The sequence below is a fragment of the Hetaerina americana genome, unplaced genomic scaffold, assembly GCF_022747635.1.
Source record: "Hetaerina americana unplaced genomic scaffold, ioHetAmer1.1.p SCAF_2, whole genome shotgun sequence".
Lineage (NCBI taxonomy): Eukaryota > Metazoa > Arthropoda > Insecta > Odonata > Calopterygidae > Hetaerina > Hetaerina americana.
The window spans coordinates 72184068-72197742 of NW_027286763.1; the positions used below are offsets into that span (position 1 = coordinate 72184068).

Genomic DNA, 13675 nt, shown 5'->3' on the forward strand with positions numbered 1-13675 from the left:
GAAGGGTTTATCACCCAGAAATAATTTAATCCTTTTGCACCTTCCACACGATTGACACGATGCGAACCTTACCTCTTCGTTGAACCCTGGTAAACAGTTCAGCAACTTGGAGCTGAGTGGGCAAGTAGGTCGGCACGTAGAGCTGAGTGGGCACGTAGGATTTGGCGTGAGTCAATCGTGCTTCCACCCGCGATGAGCAAAATGTGGCTGTGAGGTTCCCCTCATGTCACGAGAAAATTCCAAAAAGACTCTAGATCTCGAGCAGAAATCGCTTCATGGAGATAAGAATTAGCGCCGCTGCGCCCGTCTTTGGATTTCCGTGAAGGAACCTAAAATATCATGCAAATTACACATGCGCTACACATTCCCTTTATTTGTGCAGTAACCTTGAGTGGATAGTCAATTTTTACCTGATGAAACGAATTAAATCGATGGATGTCACACGGTCGATCGTCGGGAGATTTAAATGTCCCGAAAAATTCGGTCACCACGAACTTACGTCTAGATTGAAACTGTCGCAGTTCTAAATGGTCCCAGAAAGGCCAAAGACCTTCATTGGTGTTTTAAACGGTGGTTTTAAACCTTCAAATCGTAGTTTGATTTGATTTTTCCGTCTTGGAACCTCCTAATCAGAATTTTTTTTATTTCATTCTTCATTAAATCTATTATAATAATATTCGCATTGCAGATACGGGGACGTGACTGGGCATAAGGGTTGTATAATTAAAGATGAGAGAAGTAAGGAATACAGCAGGATAATTCTTTAATTTCAAGAAAAATACTGCAAAATGATAGAAATTACCATCTGTATTCGATACTGGTTTTGAAACCACAACACCTCTCGTCGCCAGAAAGTGTGCATTTGAACCCTCAAGTGGTCCATCCAAACTAGACTTAACCAGGGAAACCAGATTTCTTGAAGGCACAAGTCGAGAGGGTTAGCAAGGAAGGCGGAATGCGCCCTGCTAACCCATAGGTCGCCGATTCGAGTCCCGTCTCGATCACGGATGTTGATTGTGCTCTGGTGGCTCGGACCATGGGAAATCTGAAGAATAGCTATGAGATTTTCGGGGTGCCGAGGGTCGCATGATCCACCCGAGGCATCCGGGAAGAAAGTCTTTACGGTAGTACCTACGGAGCCTTATATCGACCATGACTCCTCACTTCTTACCATTTGCTTATACTTCCCTTGATGATTCAGCAAGTTCTACACTGCTATGCTGTTAAAAAAAATTGGCTTTTAGGCTTAGAAAATTGATTTTAAGCCAAGAACTGCATTCTTGAAGGCACAACATGTATCTCAAACAGCTGATCAGTATCCATGTGAGCCATTTAATATGTTGCCGTAACAGCGTTTACCCAGTGAAGAGAAGCCTCGGTTGAAGAAGGTGAATGGACAGCATAATATTCGCGGGAATTACTTAAATTTGAATTGCTCTGTTCACTTTCCAGGACAGCTTCTTAGAGAGATTTTAAAGATGAAAACTCTAATCTGGTAAGGAAATAACACCGCTAACCGCCATCAGTCAGATAGACTACTGTTTAACTAATTTGAAAGTTTAGATTTTAAAAAGTGATCGATCCCGTGCAAAGCGAAGACTGCGAATTGATTCGGAAGGCCGGGCTCGATTCTCGATGGAAGATTTGCTTTTGTAATATCTCTTGCCCTATAACCTATAAAGCTACATATGAACACTGAATTACACTTAATCAAGTTCTCAGTAAGTACTTAACTGATTCAATTCCGTGAAAGTATGCTGAAATAAAAATATATGATATATACCTAAATTGATCGGAATAATCCAATGAGGTCTTGCTTACCTATCGGCTGCCGAGGACTCGTGGGGGAGTACACGGCAATGAATCCGATGGTGAAAATTTTGAGTCAACGTCGATAAATTTTTCATCATGCGAAATTCTTCAAGCTGTGTCTTCAGGTCACTCCGGATCGATGATAAAACAACTTACCAAAAGACGACAGGTACATTTTTGGAGTGGCCGGAAAGAAATCAACCTCAAATGTCTCATGAACTCAAATGCAATAAGTCAGGAGATCGACGATACTAATAAAGAAATGAAATTATATATTTCTAAAGGATTTCCCAGGATATTAAAGTGGAAGAAAATTACGTCTTCCAATCAATTTGCATGTTAATTTTCATAATAAACTAAGAAGTCAAACTAAAGTTGGACTATGATGAATTGTTTGACAGCTTCACTTTTGTAAGGGATAAAAAAATACTCAGTGGAAGGATAATTCTCAATTCTGAAACTGAGTCTTGAATGAACTTATTTAATACGCTTTTCATCTCAAACTAATGTCATTTCGACATAATAATAACTAAAACATGTGAGCCTTTGAAAGTGTTTAATCACCAAGACTTAAAATATAATTCCATTTGCATAATATTTTTGTTCTGTTTCATTTTTTGAACAGTTACACTCAACTTTATATTTTTGGTAAATATTTTTGTAGGCTTATACCGAAAACAGGCTTTTATTGTTATATTTGGGCATTGAGGTATTCCAAATTGAAATTTGGATCAATATTTTGAATTTGTACTTTCAAAAAAATGGCAAGTAAATGCGATTTGGCCAGAATAGAGATGCCTTATACATGGTCATATATTGGGGCACAAGTACAGATTCAAAATATTTACAGTCAGTAATTATTGTCGCTAAAACATAATTAATCACAGATTCGACTCTACAGGCCATTAATCCCATTTGAAAATAGACTGCTCTAATGCTCCCATAAATACTTATGAGATTTTATTATAATTTTATTTTTTCATGGTTGATGATAAATTATAAACTGGGTAAAGATACAAAATAGTATGTCTGTATTTATTATTAAAGTGTTATTCTAAATTCAACTTAGATAAAATAGAATCAACCGACCAACAGACCCAAAAAGATTTTAAGTAAGAACAAAAATATTTAGAAAGTATACCATATTTAACTTAATGTACCATTTTCCCGAACGTGGACACCAAGCAAATGGCAACATGACTGTTGAAACCGTACATCATTACAACAGCAAGACCCTGATATTTCACATTAAGATATTTCTTACATCCATAAATCATAACCAATGTATATATATGAATAAATATATATATATACATATACATATACATATATATATATATATATATATATATATATATATATATATATATATATATATATATATATATATATATATATATATATATATATATATATATATATATATATATATATATCGTGTCGAATTCCATTAAAGTAACAACCTTACATATTAACCATTCTTGTAAACAGGAAAAATGTAAGTATGTAAGTCACATTTTCATGACTCGGAAGTGTACATCAAACAACAATATACATGCTCATTTAAGCATTTAATTAGTAATGTACGAAATTACATATTTTTATGACTTGTGTATGTTGAGAACTAATTCATTAAGTTCCATTAATTTTTTTCCATTCCATTAATTATTTGTATAATAGATATAATGCCCCGAAAGAGGTACACCATAACGTCCAGTGTCACACCCTCCATTAGCAGTAAAGTTAACAGCCAACACAGGACTCAAACCTTCTTATTAGCTATAGAGCCTTGTTACGCCATAAGCCATATTTTTATGTTTTCATTATTATGAGCATTAAACCATTTTTTTTCCTTTCCGCCATACAGCTAGATTATCGTCTGCGCCTGCGAGCCAGATAATCAGCAAGGCATGGGTGTTGCCAACACACGCTGGCGGATTTTGATTGGTGCTGGTGCAAGTGCTTCCCGCCCTTTCCCCGTAGCGCGCGAAGGGCAACGGCCATCCTCCTCCCGCTCTGGCGACAGCCTTCGTGGCCGTGGCACAAGGAGTCCACCTCTCGCAGGAATGTTATGTCACAGGATGAGATCCCGTTGGATGAAGCCGATGAACCCTGAAGAACGACAAGGCGGAGAAATGTTCATGCGGTTGGCAGCTTCGAGAAATTCGACCATTTAATACCATCGCTACGCACTCTTGATGAAAAACCCAGTTTGAAGAACGAAAATCAAAAGCATGCACCTATGACAGTCTTTGATTTGACAGGCTTTGATACCGAATCTGTTGAAAATTAGGATAGGAAGGAGGTGGATGGTTTTTGGCAGCTGAAGTAGTCAGCGATGCAAGAGTGATGATCGTTCCATTGTTCGCTTGGTGTAATAAGTTAGCTAACTTTTCCAGAGACCGTACAAAACGGACAGTTAAACAAGGATATTTTTTATGGAAACTTCTTCAATTTGTTCTTTATTTTCAACACCGGTTTTTAATCTGTCAGTCCGGTAGACGACTCATGGCTGACAGGTTGACGAATTTTCCCGTAGACACAGACACAGTAAACAGCGGTCTGGAGTTGTGTAGATGTGCAGGACTGATGGTTAGTAGTTCCCTAGGCGGCGATGATGGCAGTAGATAACGTAGTTGTCGTCGAGAATACGTAGATTCTCGTCTTTCATAAAGTTAAAGGCTGATGGAATAATGAACATTTAACGCCATAGTGGCGCATAACTTCGTTTTTTAAAGTTCGCCATTATGAATAGTATATTTAGTCTAAGATTTGATCTAAAATAATTTCTAAGATTTGCTCGGAGCCCGAATAACTAAGATAATCATGATGGTCTCCTCATTATCTCCACAGCATGACAGGAGTAGCATAGGTCTCGTCGAGTGATCGATGCATGCAATTTTGACGATGTATTCGAAGAACTGATAGGCATATAAGCTACTCCTTAGCTATTGTTTATGCAAATAAAATACTCGAATAATAGTCTGCCCAGCACCAAGCGGCCATTTTCAGTGAGCAAATTGTTGTGTACAGAAAATATGCGTTAACTCCAAAAAGTATCAACGCCTAAGCATTACGTGCCTAGAAGTTAACTCTACGCTTATTATTTTAACTCTATATTTCATTGCATATTAATTTCCCTAATGAAGATGGTCTCCTGGTGACCAAAATACTAGAAATTGAGTGTTTTCTTTATACGTATACTATTCTACGATCTATTCAATTAATAGATATGTATAGTATGTGTATTACACTCAGAATTACCATAGAATGTGTAATTGTGAGTGTAATTTCCGCGAAGGTTCTTCAGCTGTCACAATTTTACAATTTCTCAGAGCCAGGGGATATTAACTGCTTTTTTTCTACCAATAATACTCGAACCATGTTCACATACTAAAATAAATTGAAATCTGAAAGCAAATCACACATCGGGGAATCAATGCAGTATTTGACGAAAGAACAAAATGGCATCGTGGAACCATTGTTTGTTAGGACTGTAAGCAAAGCACGATTGTACCCTGGAAGCAGAAATTCAATTGTTCTAACGTGAGAGAACCGAATATACCTTCGAAAATAAGATTAGGAATTTCATGAACGGCATCTGTCATTTCTGAAATCCCGTCACTATCTAAGACTGTTGTCGATTTAATCAAAATATTGATTGACTGCAGTTCTTCACTCAATGGCCAACCATTTTTATTTTCTTCGTAGTTCTTCCTATTCACAACCCTGCCTGCCTGAGGTATTGCATTCTTGGTCAACTCTGCATTTCATCCCCTTATTACCTCCCTCCATTCATCAGTGTGCCCAATGATTTTCAATATTGCTTTTCGGTGTGTTTCTACGGAAATTCTTTGCTTTGCTGGTGATAACCTCCGACGATGTTCATCGCTACTCTCTAAAACCACATTGAAATTACTCTTTCCCGCGGCTGCCAATTTCAACCTACTTTAACACCACAGAAAAGAGCAGAAAACACGCACTAGAGGAATGACTTTAACAAAGTGTTATCATTATTCCAAAAATTAAACTTATTTTCCCACTACTTTCCTCCTAACGTCTTATTTTCTTGGGCTATATTGTTATCATATAATATCCGATCTTAACGTTTGTCTTGAGATCTGACTCAACTGAATGGGGTCGAAATCAACTTTAAGTATTGCTGGAAGTAATTCTGTTGTTCTCGGAGCCTTTACTTCAGGTCTATGAACTACTGAGCACGTTGAGGAATAGAGGAACCCGAAAATTTTCACGACTTCATATCAGCAATCAGAATGCCCCTCTTGCGTTAAGATTTCGCGAACTTGAGATCGTCCGGTCCAGACCAATCACCGATAACGTCGGTATCATAACCCACCCAGGTTCTCCTAAGTTTTGGCATCGGGAATCAAGAGATAAGCGGCCCGTTTCAATGGAAACATTTTTGAGATGGGGATGAGCTCCAGTGTACTTAGTTTGCGGAAAGAACGACCCCGCTATATGTACGGCAGGTCGAAGAGCGAGTCGCTGTCAGACGGCTTTAAGTATTTTGGCTGACGGCTATCGCGTGATGGCTTCGCGTGAGTGATTTTGTGGGAAAATGTCCATCTTAGATTTTACTTGACCGGCGCAAACCCAAAATAATGGACATATTGGTAGAATGGACAAAGGAGTGAGGTCACGCGATAGCGATCCGAACTATGGTCCTTTCTAATAAATAGTTCGGGTTGCGCGTTCCAGGCCAGGTTGCGTATGACAAGCTCTTGACCAAAAGTGGAATAGGAATCGCGCTGGTTGAGAAAGATTACTAGCGTTAAATTTTAGACTATCCCCTGAAAAGGGGACGGGTTCCTTCGCCACCCTCCTTGATGCACAAGCAGATACTAGATATTCAGTTAAGCATAGAGAAATAGATAAGCATTTCTGAAACCCGATTAGTATATTAGGTAGACACCAAAATGTCAGAATCCTAGTGGGGTTTAGAGCAAAAAATCTTGGGAAGAAGAAATTATTCAGGTAATTTTTCGTAATGGCGAAGAATTTTGAGCACAAAAAAATCCACCAATGTCGGCTCCTATTCTTCTACAATACGCCTAAGGGATATTTACTTATTTAAGAGAAAAGAAGGGGTATTTAGAGTGAAAGAGAAGGGAATTTACTCATTAGTAACGCTCTCATCAACCAGTAAGTGGCAGCTTTTGAGTCAGAATACTACTCGCCACGCACTAATCTTTAAGTTTTAGCAGCACGCGATCAGTCGTGGATGTTAAAGTCCTGTTCGCCTAGGGCGTCCCAGATAGATCTGGCAACAGAAAAAAATACCCGGTTTTACTTTTCCGAGGATGATTGTTGCGTCCAGTCTACGCTTTGCTAATGCCAGGGTAACTTCCTGAGGGTTTCTGTGGATGAAAATTTTGTGATACGATACTTCTTACTGATTGCAGCAATCGCAACGAAGAGCATTGCCATGAAGTTGCCTGCTGTAACGCGAGAGAAACGCTGATCTATGAAATGATCCACGTGCTGTTCCATCGGCAATAAAAAAACTCCTGCGATAGTCAATGAACCACAAATGACCAGCGGACGTATTTGCAAAAAAAACATTATCAACACAATGCACAATTCATTGGAAAGAGAGGAATAAATATTTTTGGATGTGCACTTCGAAGAATTTTCATGCATCAGTAATTAGCTTATTCCTTAGAAAAAGAAAAACCCGATTTTTTGACGTAGTGTAAACGGACAGAGTAGCTTGAAAAAAATCCTTTGATTATAGCTAAAAATGCCAAGACGCATATTGAAAGATGATTGAAAATTTAAGAAACTGAAATTTGTTTAATTAACGTTTCTGCTGTGATATGTTCTAAGATTTTTTTTAAATCGTTATGATTTCTCATGAAAGAAGGGAAAAATACAATTTATAATCGAGGTCACGGTATTCTAAGATCAAGCACAGTAAATTGCTGCCAATATCGAAGGTAGATGCAGTACACTCTACGGGAAGTAGTCCATTTTTTAAAATATAGTATGCAATTTTTTATAGCAATTTTTCAGTCATAAAATATGCAAAAATTAGTGCCGCCAATGTTTTCTGCTCCAAACTTCTTATTTATCGTATGTAATTAAGGTTTTACTTCAATAACTTACGCAAATATAGCAGACTTCATGCCAATTGCAAAGGTCGAGGAACAAATGTTGGTAATCGCCCGCTAAGTCTCCAATTCCTTGGCAATTCGTAGCCAATCTCTCCAGTGCCGGGCACTCTCCTCCGGACACTTCTGCAAAATAAAGAAATCATATTTGATTACATAAGTCACTTACTTCGTTTCAATGAACGAGACAGGGAATAAAGATGTATTCGACAATATCAACACCTTTTGTATTTCCACAATTACATAATTAATTGAAGGAAGTCGACTTTCCTTACGAGCAATATAGGGTGGAATATTATGAAAAATCAAAGAAAGCATGAAAGTATTGCCAATTGTAATAATTCTCGTAATTCACTCTGCTCGTGTTTAAATCCATATCGTTCCTTAAGTTGGAAAGTGGCATTCTAATATTACATTAGTTTTACCAATCGAACTTCACAGAATACTATATTAACTAAAAAAATGATTTAACTTCATTTACCCCCTCTTAATGAATACCGCGATGGATTAAAAGAATGGATTTATAGCTTTCAGAAAAACCACAGTTGAAAATTGATGAATATCTCTCCAGAAAAGATCCGATGTGCGCACGAGTGAAATAAGCATATGTTCTGTAAGTCCTTCCATTGCTTGAGGGGTTTACCACCACCCAAAGAATTTTCCGCGGAGAGATTAAGGGAACAGCTCAAATTGAGATAGATTCGGCCAGGGAATCATCCTTCTTGGCCTTGGGGAGGACGAGTCTTTGCGGTCTTCCATCAGATCTCCCCAGCCGATTCCTGTTCTCTCGCTCCCTTCAAATCCTTGGGGCTTATAAGGAATCAGCCTCCACCATGGGCAACCTTCTTTCCCAAAGGGGCGATAGAATGATGAACTACGACTGGGGGATACGAATAAGCCTCAAATATTTTTTCTCAAAGCTCTCAACCTGATTCGGAGAAACAGACGGGTGTATAGGGAATCCATTTTCGGAGCCTCGTCTAAAATTGAGAAGAGCCTACTTCCGTTTATAGGGAATGTATGTTATTTTCGTTCCAAAAGCCTTTGAATGACACTTCTCCCGTAAGAGTTGTGACGCGAGAGAAAATTCTCATTTTTTGGCAAGAAAAAGCACAGCGCCAGAGGACAAGAGGCATTTTTTTATCGATAAGGATTCCCGTGAATTAAAACGAAATCTAAAAATCATATCTAGTACGATGTGTCTTCCAGCTCTATGGTATCCAATTTTTTCCCTTGGGGGTTGAGAGTAGATAGAAATATATAGGCGAGCTTATAAAACACGTGGGCACTCTTTTTCAATGAATGACATAATGTCTGCACCATATGGCTACACAGGGTTCGTATAGCGGCCGCTAGAGGGAGATGCATTTTCAACGCTTCAACTGGTGGTGTGGTAAATATGAACAGCGTGCTCTTACCCGTTTTCTCCACTTGCGTGGTTCAACACCATCAAAAGGGACTATCAATTGAATGGATGGAGTTTTGGATGTGAAAAATGTACGTTCGTAGTGGCGACAATTAAAGAAGGCTGAGCTTCTGGTGACAAAGACCCCAAGAAGACTGACCATTCGGTTTTCCAGTGGGCAACATAAACCCTTGAAGCGGCCATGAAATGAAGGCGTTGACATCGTGAAAAAGGTGCACGTTATGGAAAGATTATTTTGAGAAGTAACGGAAATTTCTATTCTGATGTAAAAAGTTTTTCATAAAAATTGACTTCAGAACTTGAAAAAACCTTGCAAATACATTTGAGCTACATCAGGTCCAAGTTGAACTAAAGAGAGGAGAAAATCGGGGAACGTGAAACGGATTTCATATGAAGGCCGTATTGATCAGCAGTGGGATGTTGAAGACTGTGATAGAGAGGAGTGTGTTAAGCAAACGAGGAAAACGCAGGAGCAGGATAGGGATGTTGGAAGGGATGAAGGGAAGAAGGTAGTTCCCAGAGATGAAGAACTTCGTGTGGAGTAGGTTGCTGAATTTTGTTTTTTAGGGCCCACAAAATACTTATTTGGTAGTTGTCCATCCAGAGCCTGCTCTAACCGGTAGATTATCTTGTAATGAGCATCGACCAAACAACAATTTGGATCAATTTTAACCTTGTTTAAGTTCGTGCGAAACAAATTTATTATGCTAATAGCAGTGCGTCAGTATAAAAACGCGCAGTGACGGAGTTGGCAGAGGGGATGGATTTGGAGTAGAGGGAGATAAAGAGACCGAGAGAGAACATTTCTTTGAATTCGCCCGGTCGCCGTTCAAGAGAAATGAAATCGTCGCACTCTAAATTCTTTTGCCACTGCACCTCGGTGAAGATATTTTACAACAGAAAATGGACTCATCTTTCTTTAATGTTGTTAAACGATGCAAATAATTCGTTTTAAAGTGTGCACACATTTGGGAAAGTGTTCTCGCAAATCGGAATGCGAGAACTCTTTTCTTTGAGCAATAGAAAAGTTATGAGAGACTCGTAGTAGGAAGAACGATAAAGTTAGTGGCGTACAGGAAAACGAGAAAGGGTAAGGAAGAAGATAGGAACTAAAAATTACATTATACAAACTTGAGATGGCATTATTAGACTTTTTAAGGAGAAAAGAAAGCTTTAGAATTTTGTACATTTTTTCCTTGAATTATGTTTAAGAAATAATATATAACTCCGTTCAACAACTACCATGAAATGCTAAAAAAAATTGGACGGCAGCGTTATTAGCCAAACCATAAATAGTAAATAGGGACATAGTTCTTCCCATTTAGCTTTCCACTAAGTATAAAATCTCGCTTTGATGTTTTATAAGTCCACTTTCTGAAGACTTAGACGAACCTCTGGAGATAATGATCTCACGTGATAAAACAACCGAGTTAATACTCGTATACTAAGCATAAAATGTATCATTATCGTTATCAATCAAATGGAAAATGAAAATAAATTCCCATTCTCCAAAATCATGCAAAGGAAGCCAACATAACGCAAAAATGGCGCTACCACTAATCATTGTGAATTAGGTAGCAGGATTCGTGTTCGTAAACAGCGCTCAGGAGGAATAGTGTTAAGGGGATCGAGAACGATAATTACCATTCATGATCAAGTCCCATCCAATTCGTTCAATTATATTTCATTCATCTATGTTAAATTTCATCATCGGTAGCCTATTCATTAGACATAGGATTTGTACAATCCCTATTTTTTTTGACAAACATTCAGGGATTAAAGAATGCTTCTCTCCTGAATGAACTAATATTTGAGCATCATTATTTTCCCATTCTGTCCCTCACACTAATTGCCACCCATTATGCCGATCATAAAAGCCGTTCTCTTCCTTACCCTTCCCCTTTTATGTAACGTTTTCCTCTATTTTACGGCCTTCGGCATTCTATTTTAATACCATATTTCAAAACCATTCTTATTTAAACTTAAACAAATTTATTTCTATTTAATACCATACCATATCTCAAAAGCCTATGGGCTATCCTCCTATCCATATTTCATCGTCATCAGCTACCTCCTTCCTGTAAATGCTTCTCGAATGGTTGAAGTTTTCTCTGAATTCCCCATCTACTTTTACATGCGAGGAAAAACCCGTATTCGTTGACTCTGATCGTTGAGGTGATTGACCACCTCTTATGTATGACCCCATACTTAACGTCTAACTCATGTTAGCCTTCCTACTTTTTGAGGAAGGACCAGTGTCATTTTCTTGTCATTAATTCTCATCCTATGGATCATTTAATAAACAATCACTACAGCTCATTGGCTCGTTTGGCTAACCATCACTTGATAAACTGCTAAACGATTTCACCAGCTCCTTGCCCACAGTCATCCCAAATCAAGCTCCTCTCACATGGCTAACATTTCGGAATGGGCTTTGGAATGACGAATAAATTCATCCTTGGGCCCTGCGAAGTCCAGGAGAGCCAGGAAAGTTCTACGCTCAACGTCAGGAGAGAAAGCTAGCCCCGAAAGTTTGCAGTACTTCTTATGGGTGAGATGAAGGACTCCGACTTGCCGGTTTGGTCAGCGTCCTTCCCTCTTTCTTTTTTCCCATACTCTCCCTTTCCGCTTTAAAGAGCCTAAGTAGTAACCCTATAAGGGATTTGTTGTTAGTACCTCAAACGTTAAGGCCTGCCTCTGTCACGGCGCCTACAGTTCTGGAATTTGAAAGCCCTACGTGGATACAGTCATTGGTGTTGGAAAGGGCATTGTTCGCCTATACCCACGGATCTGAACTCACCGTTGGATTCCATCGGGGCTCTCCCACCCATGTACCCCTCGCTCATGGGTTCGGCCGCAGCCAGGGGCGGGCCCATGAAGGCCCCCTCCGCCCCCTCTCTGCCCCTCCTACGGTCCCTCTCCATCTCCAACACGTCCGACGGCTCCTTGGGCATAGGGCGCCCCTTCCCCAGGGCCGGCGCCTCCCCCTCCTGCTCATCGTCTTCCTCCTCCTCGCGAAGGTTCGCCTGTCCAAAGAGAACGATCGGTAAGCACTGGTATTTATAAGTGTGTGTCTACTTGGGGATCTATCTGAGAGCCTCTCTCTCATTCCGCCCAGCCCCTTATCACAGTTTTGGGAAGGGATACTGAATAAGGGTTGGGCATTGCATTCAATAGATAGGCATACATAATTTAACCGTGTTGCATACATACTTGTACATATAAACGGCACTGGAACATATGCTGTCATTACAACAATTGCTGCCCAAGTGCTGGAAAAATTTCAATCAAGGACATTTTATTGATTCCGCGTCTCGATTACAGACACTCATAAACTTTGTGGGAATAAAATAAGAAGTTAATGAGAAGGGACTGGAGAGAGAGAAGTGGGGAAATTCTTATCGAATCATACTTTAGTGATCAGGAAATCCATTTCAGGGGAAATGGACTTCCAATCAATATTATTTCGTAAAACTGTCAACTTCCCTTGAATAACTTTTCACAAACAGGAGATAGTTGAAAAGTCAATCAGGACCCATCATCGTTTAGGCAGATGGATCTCTATAAACAAGTATCTCCCAAATGGGAACGGTTGTCCGGAGCGTTAACACCAGCCGTGAGTAAATAATGCAAATTCAAAATATAATTAGGTCTTAAAAGTTTGATGGACTGTTTCCACGCCATAATTGAGTCATCAAAGGGAAAATTAAATTATATATTTCTCAGCTATTTATACGATAAACCACTCATGGACGCGGAAGTAGATTGTTGGTAGTTTGGCTCTCAATTAATACCGGGCACAACGGATTTTAAAATTTACACATCAGGTTAGGAGGGGGCAGTTACTTCTCCTTTCACATCTACGATTTCCCAGAAAGATCTGGTATCCGAAAAAGTACACAGATGAGTGTCCAGATGCTTCTGGAAAACCGCACACGTCAAAAGGAACTGCCCCCCCCCCCCCCCTTCCTTGATGTGTGAATTTTATAAGCCGTTGGGCTTGGCATTAGGTAATTTCGAAGAAATCAACGCCCGCGTTGATTAGTCGTTTATCGTATACTGAAGAGCTGAGAAAAGGGCAGAGGAAAATCTAATGGACTGCTTTTGCCGTCTTCTTTGCAGCTCGAGTTAGTTCGGTGTGCAATGCGCTCGCCTGCTAACCCAAATTTCGCGGGTTCAAGTCCACCGCGTCATCGTCATTATTATTATCATCGTTATCACCACTGTTACGTTATAATTATCATTATCATGACCATCATCATCATAATATTATCATCATCATAATTATCATAATTATTGTCATCAT

General features: G+C 39.3%; 1 protein-coding gene across 1 annotated transcript in view; it reads right to left on the bottom strand.

The window, feature by feature from the left end:
• Positions 1 to 2362: 2362 nt before the first annotated feature.
• LOC139687929 (eukaryotic translation initiation factor 5B) overlaps positions 2363 to 13675 on the bottom strand; it is a 70818-nt gene continuing 59505 nt past the window's right edge. Inside the window, exons 4-6 of the mRNA XM_071585278.1 lie at positions 12170 to 12395; positions 7939 to 8069; positions 2363 to 3924 (exon numbers count right to left, since the gene is read on the bottom strand). Of these exons, the coding sequence (XP_071441379.1) occupies positions 3685 to 3924; positions 7939 to 8069; positions 12170 to 12395 (597 nt within the window). The 3' untranslated portion in view covers positions 2363 to 3684. The remainder of the gene's footprint in view (positions 3925 to 7938; positions 8070 to 12169; positions 12396 to 13675) is intronic.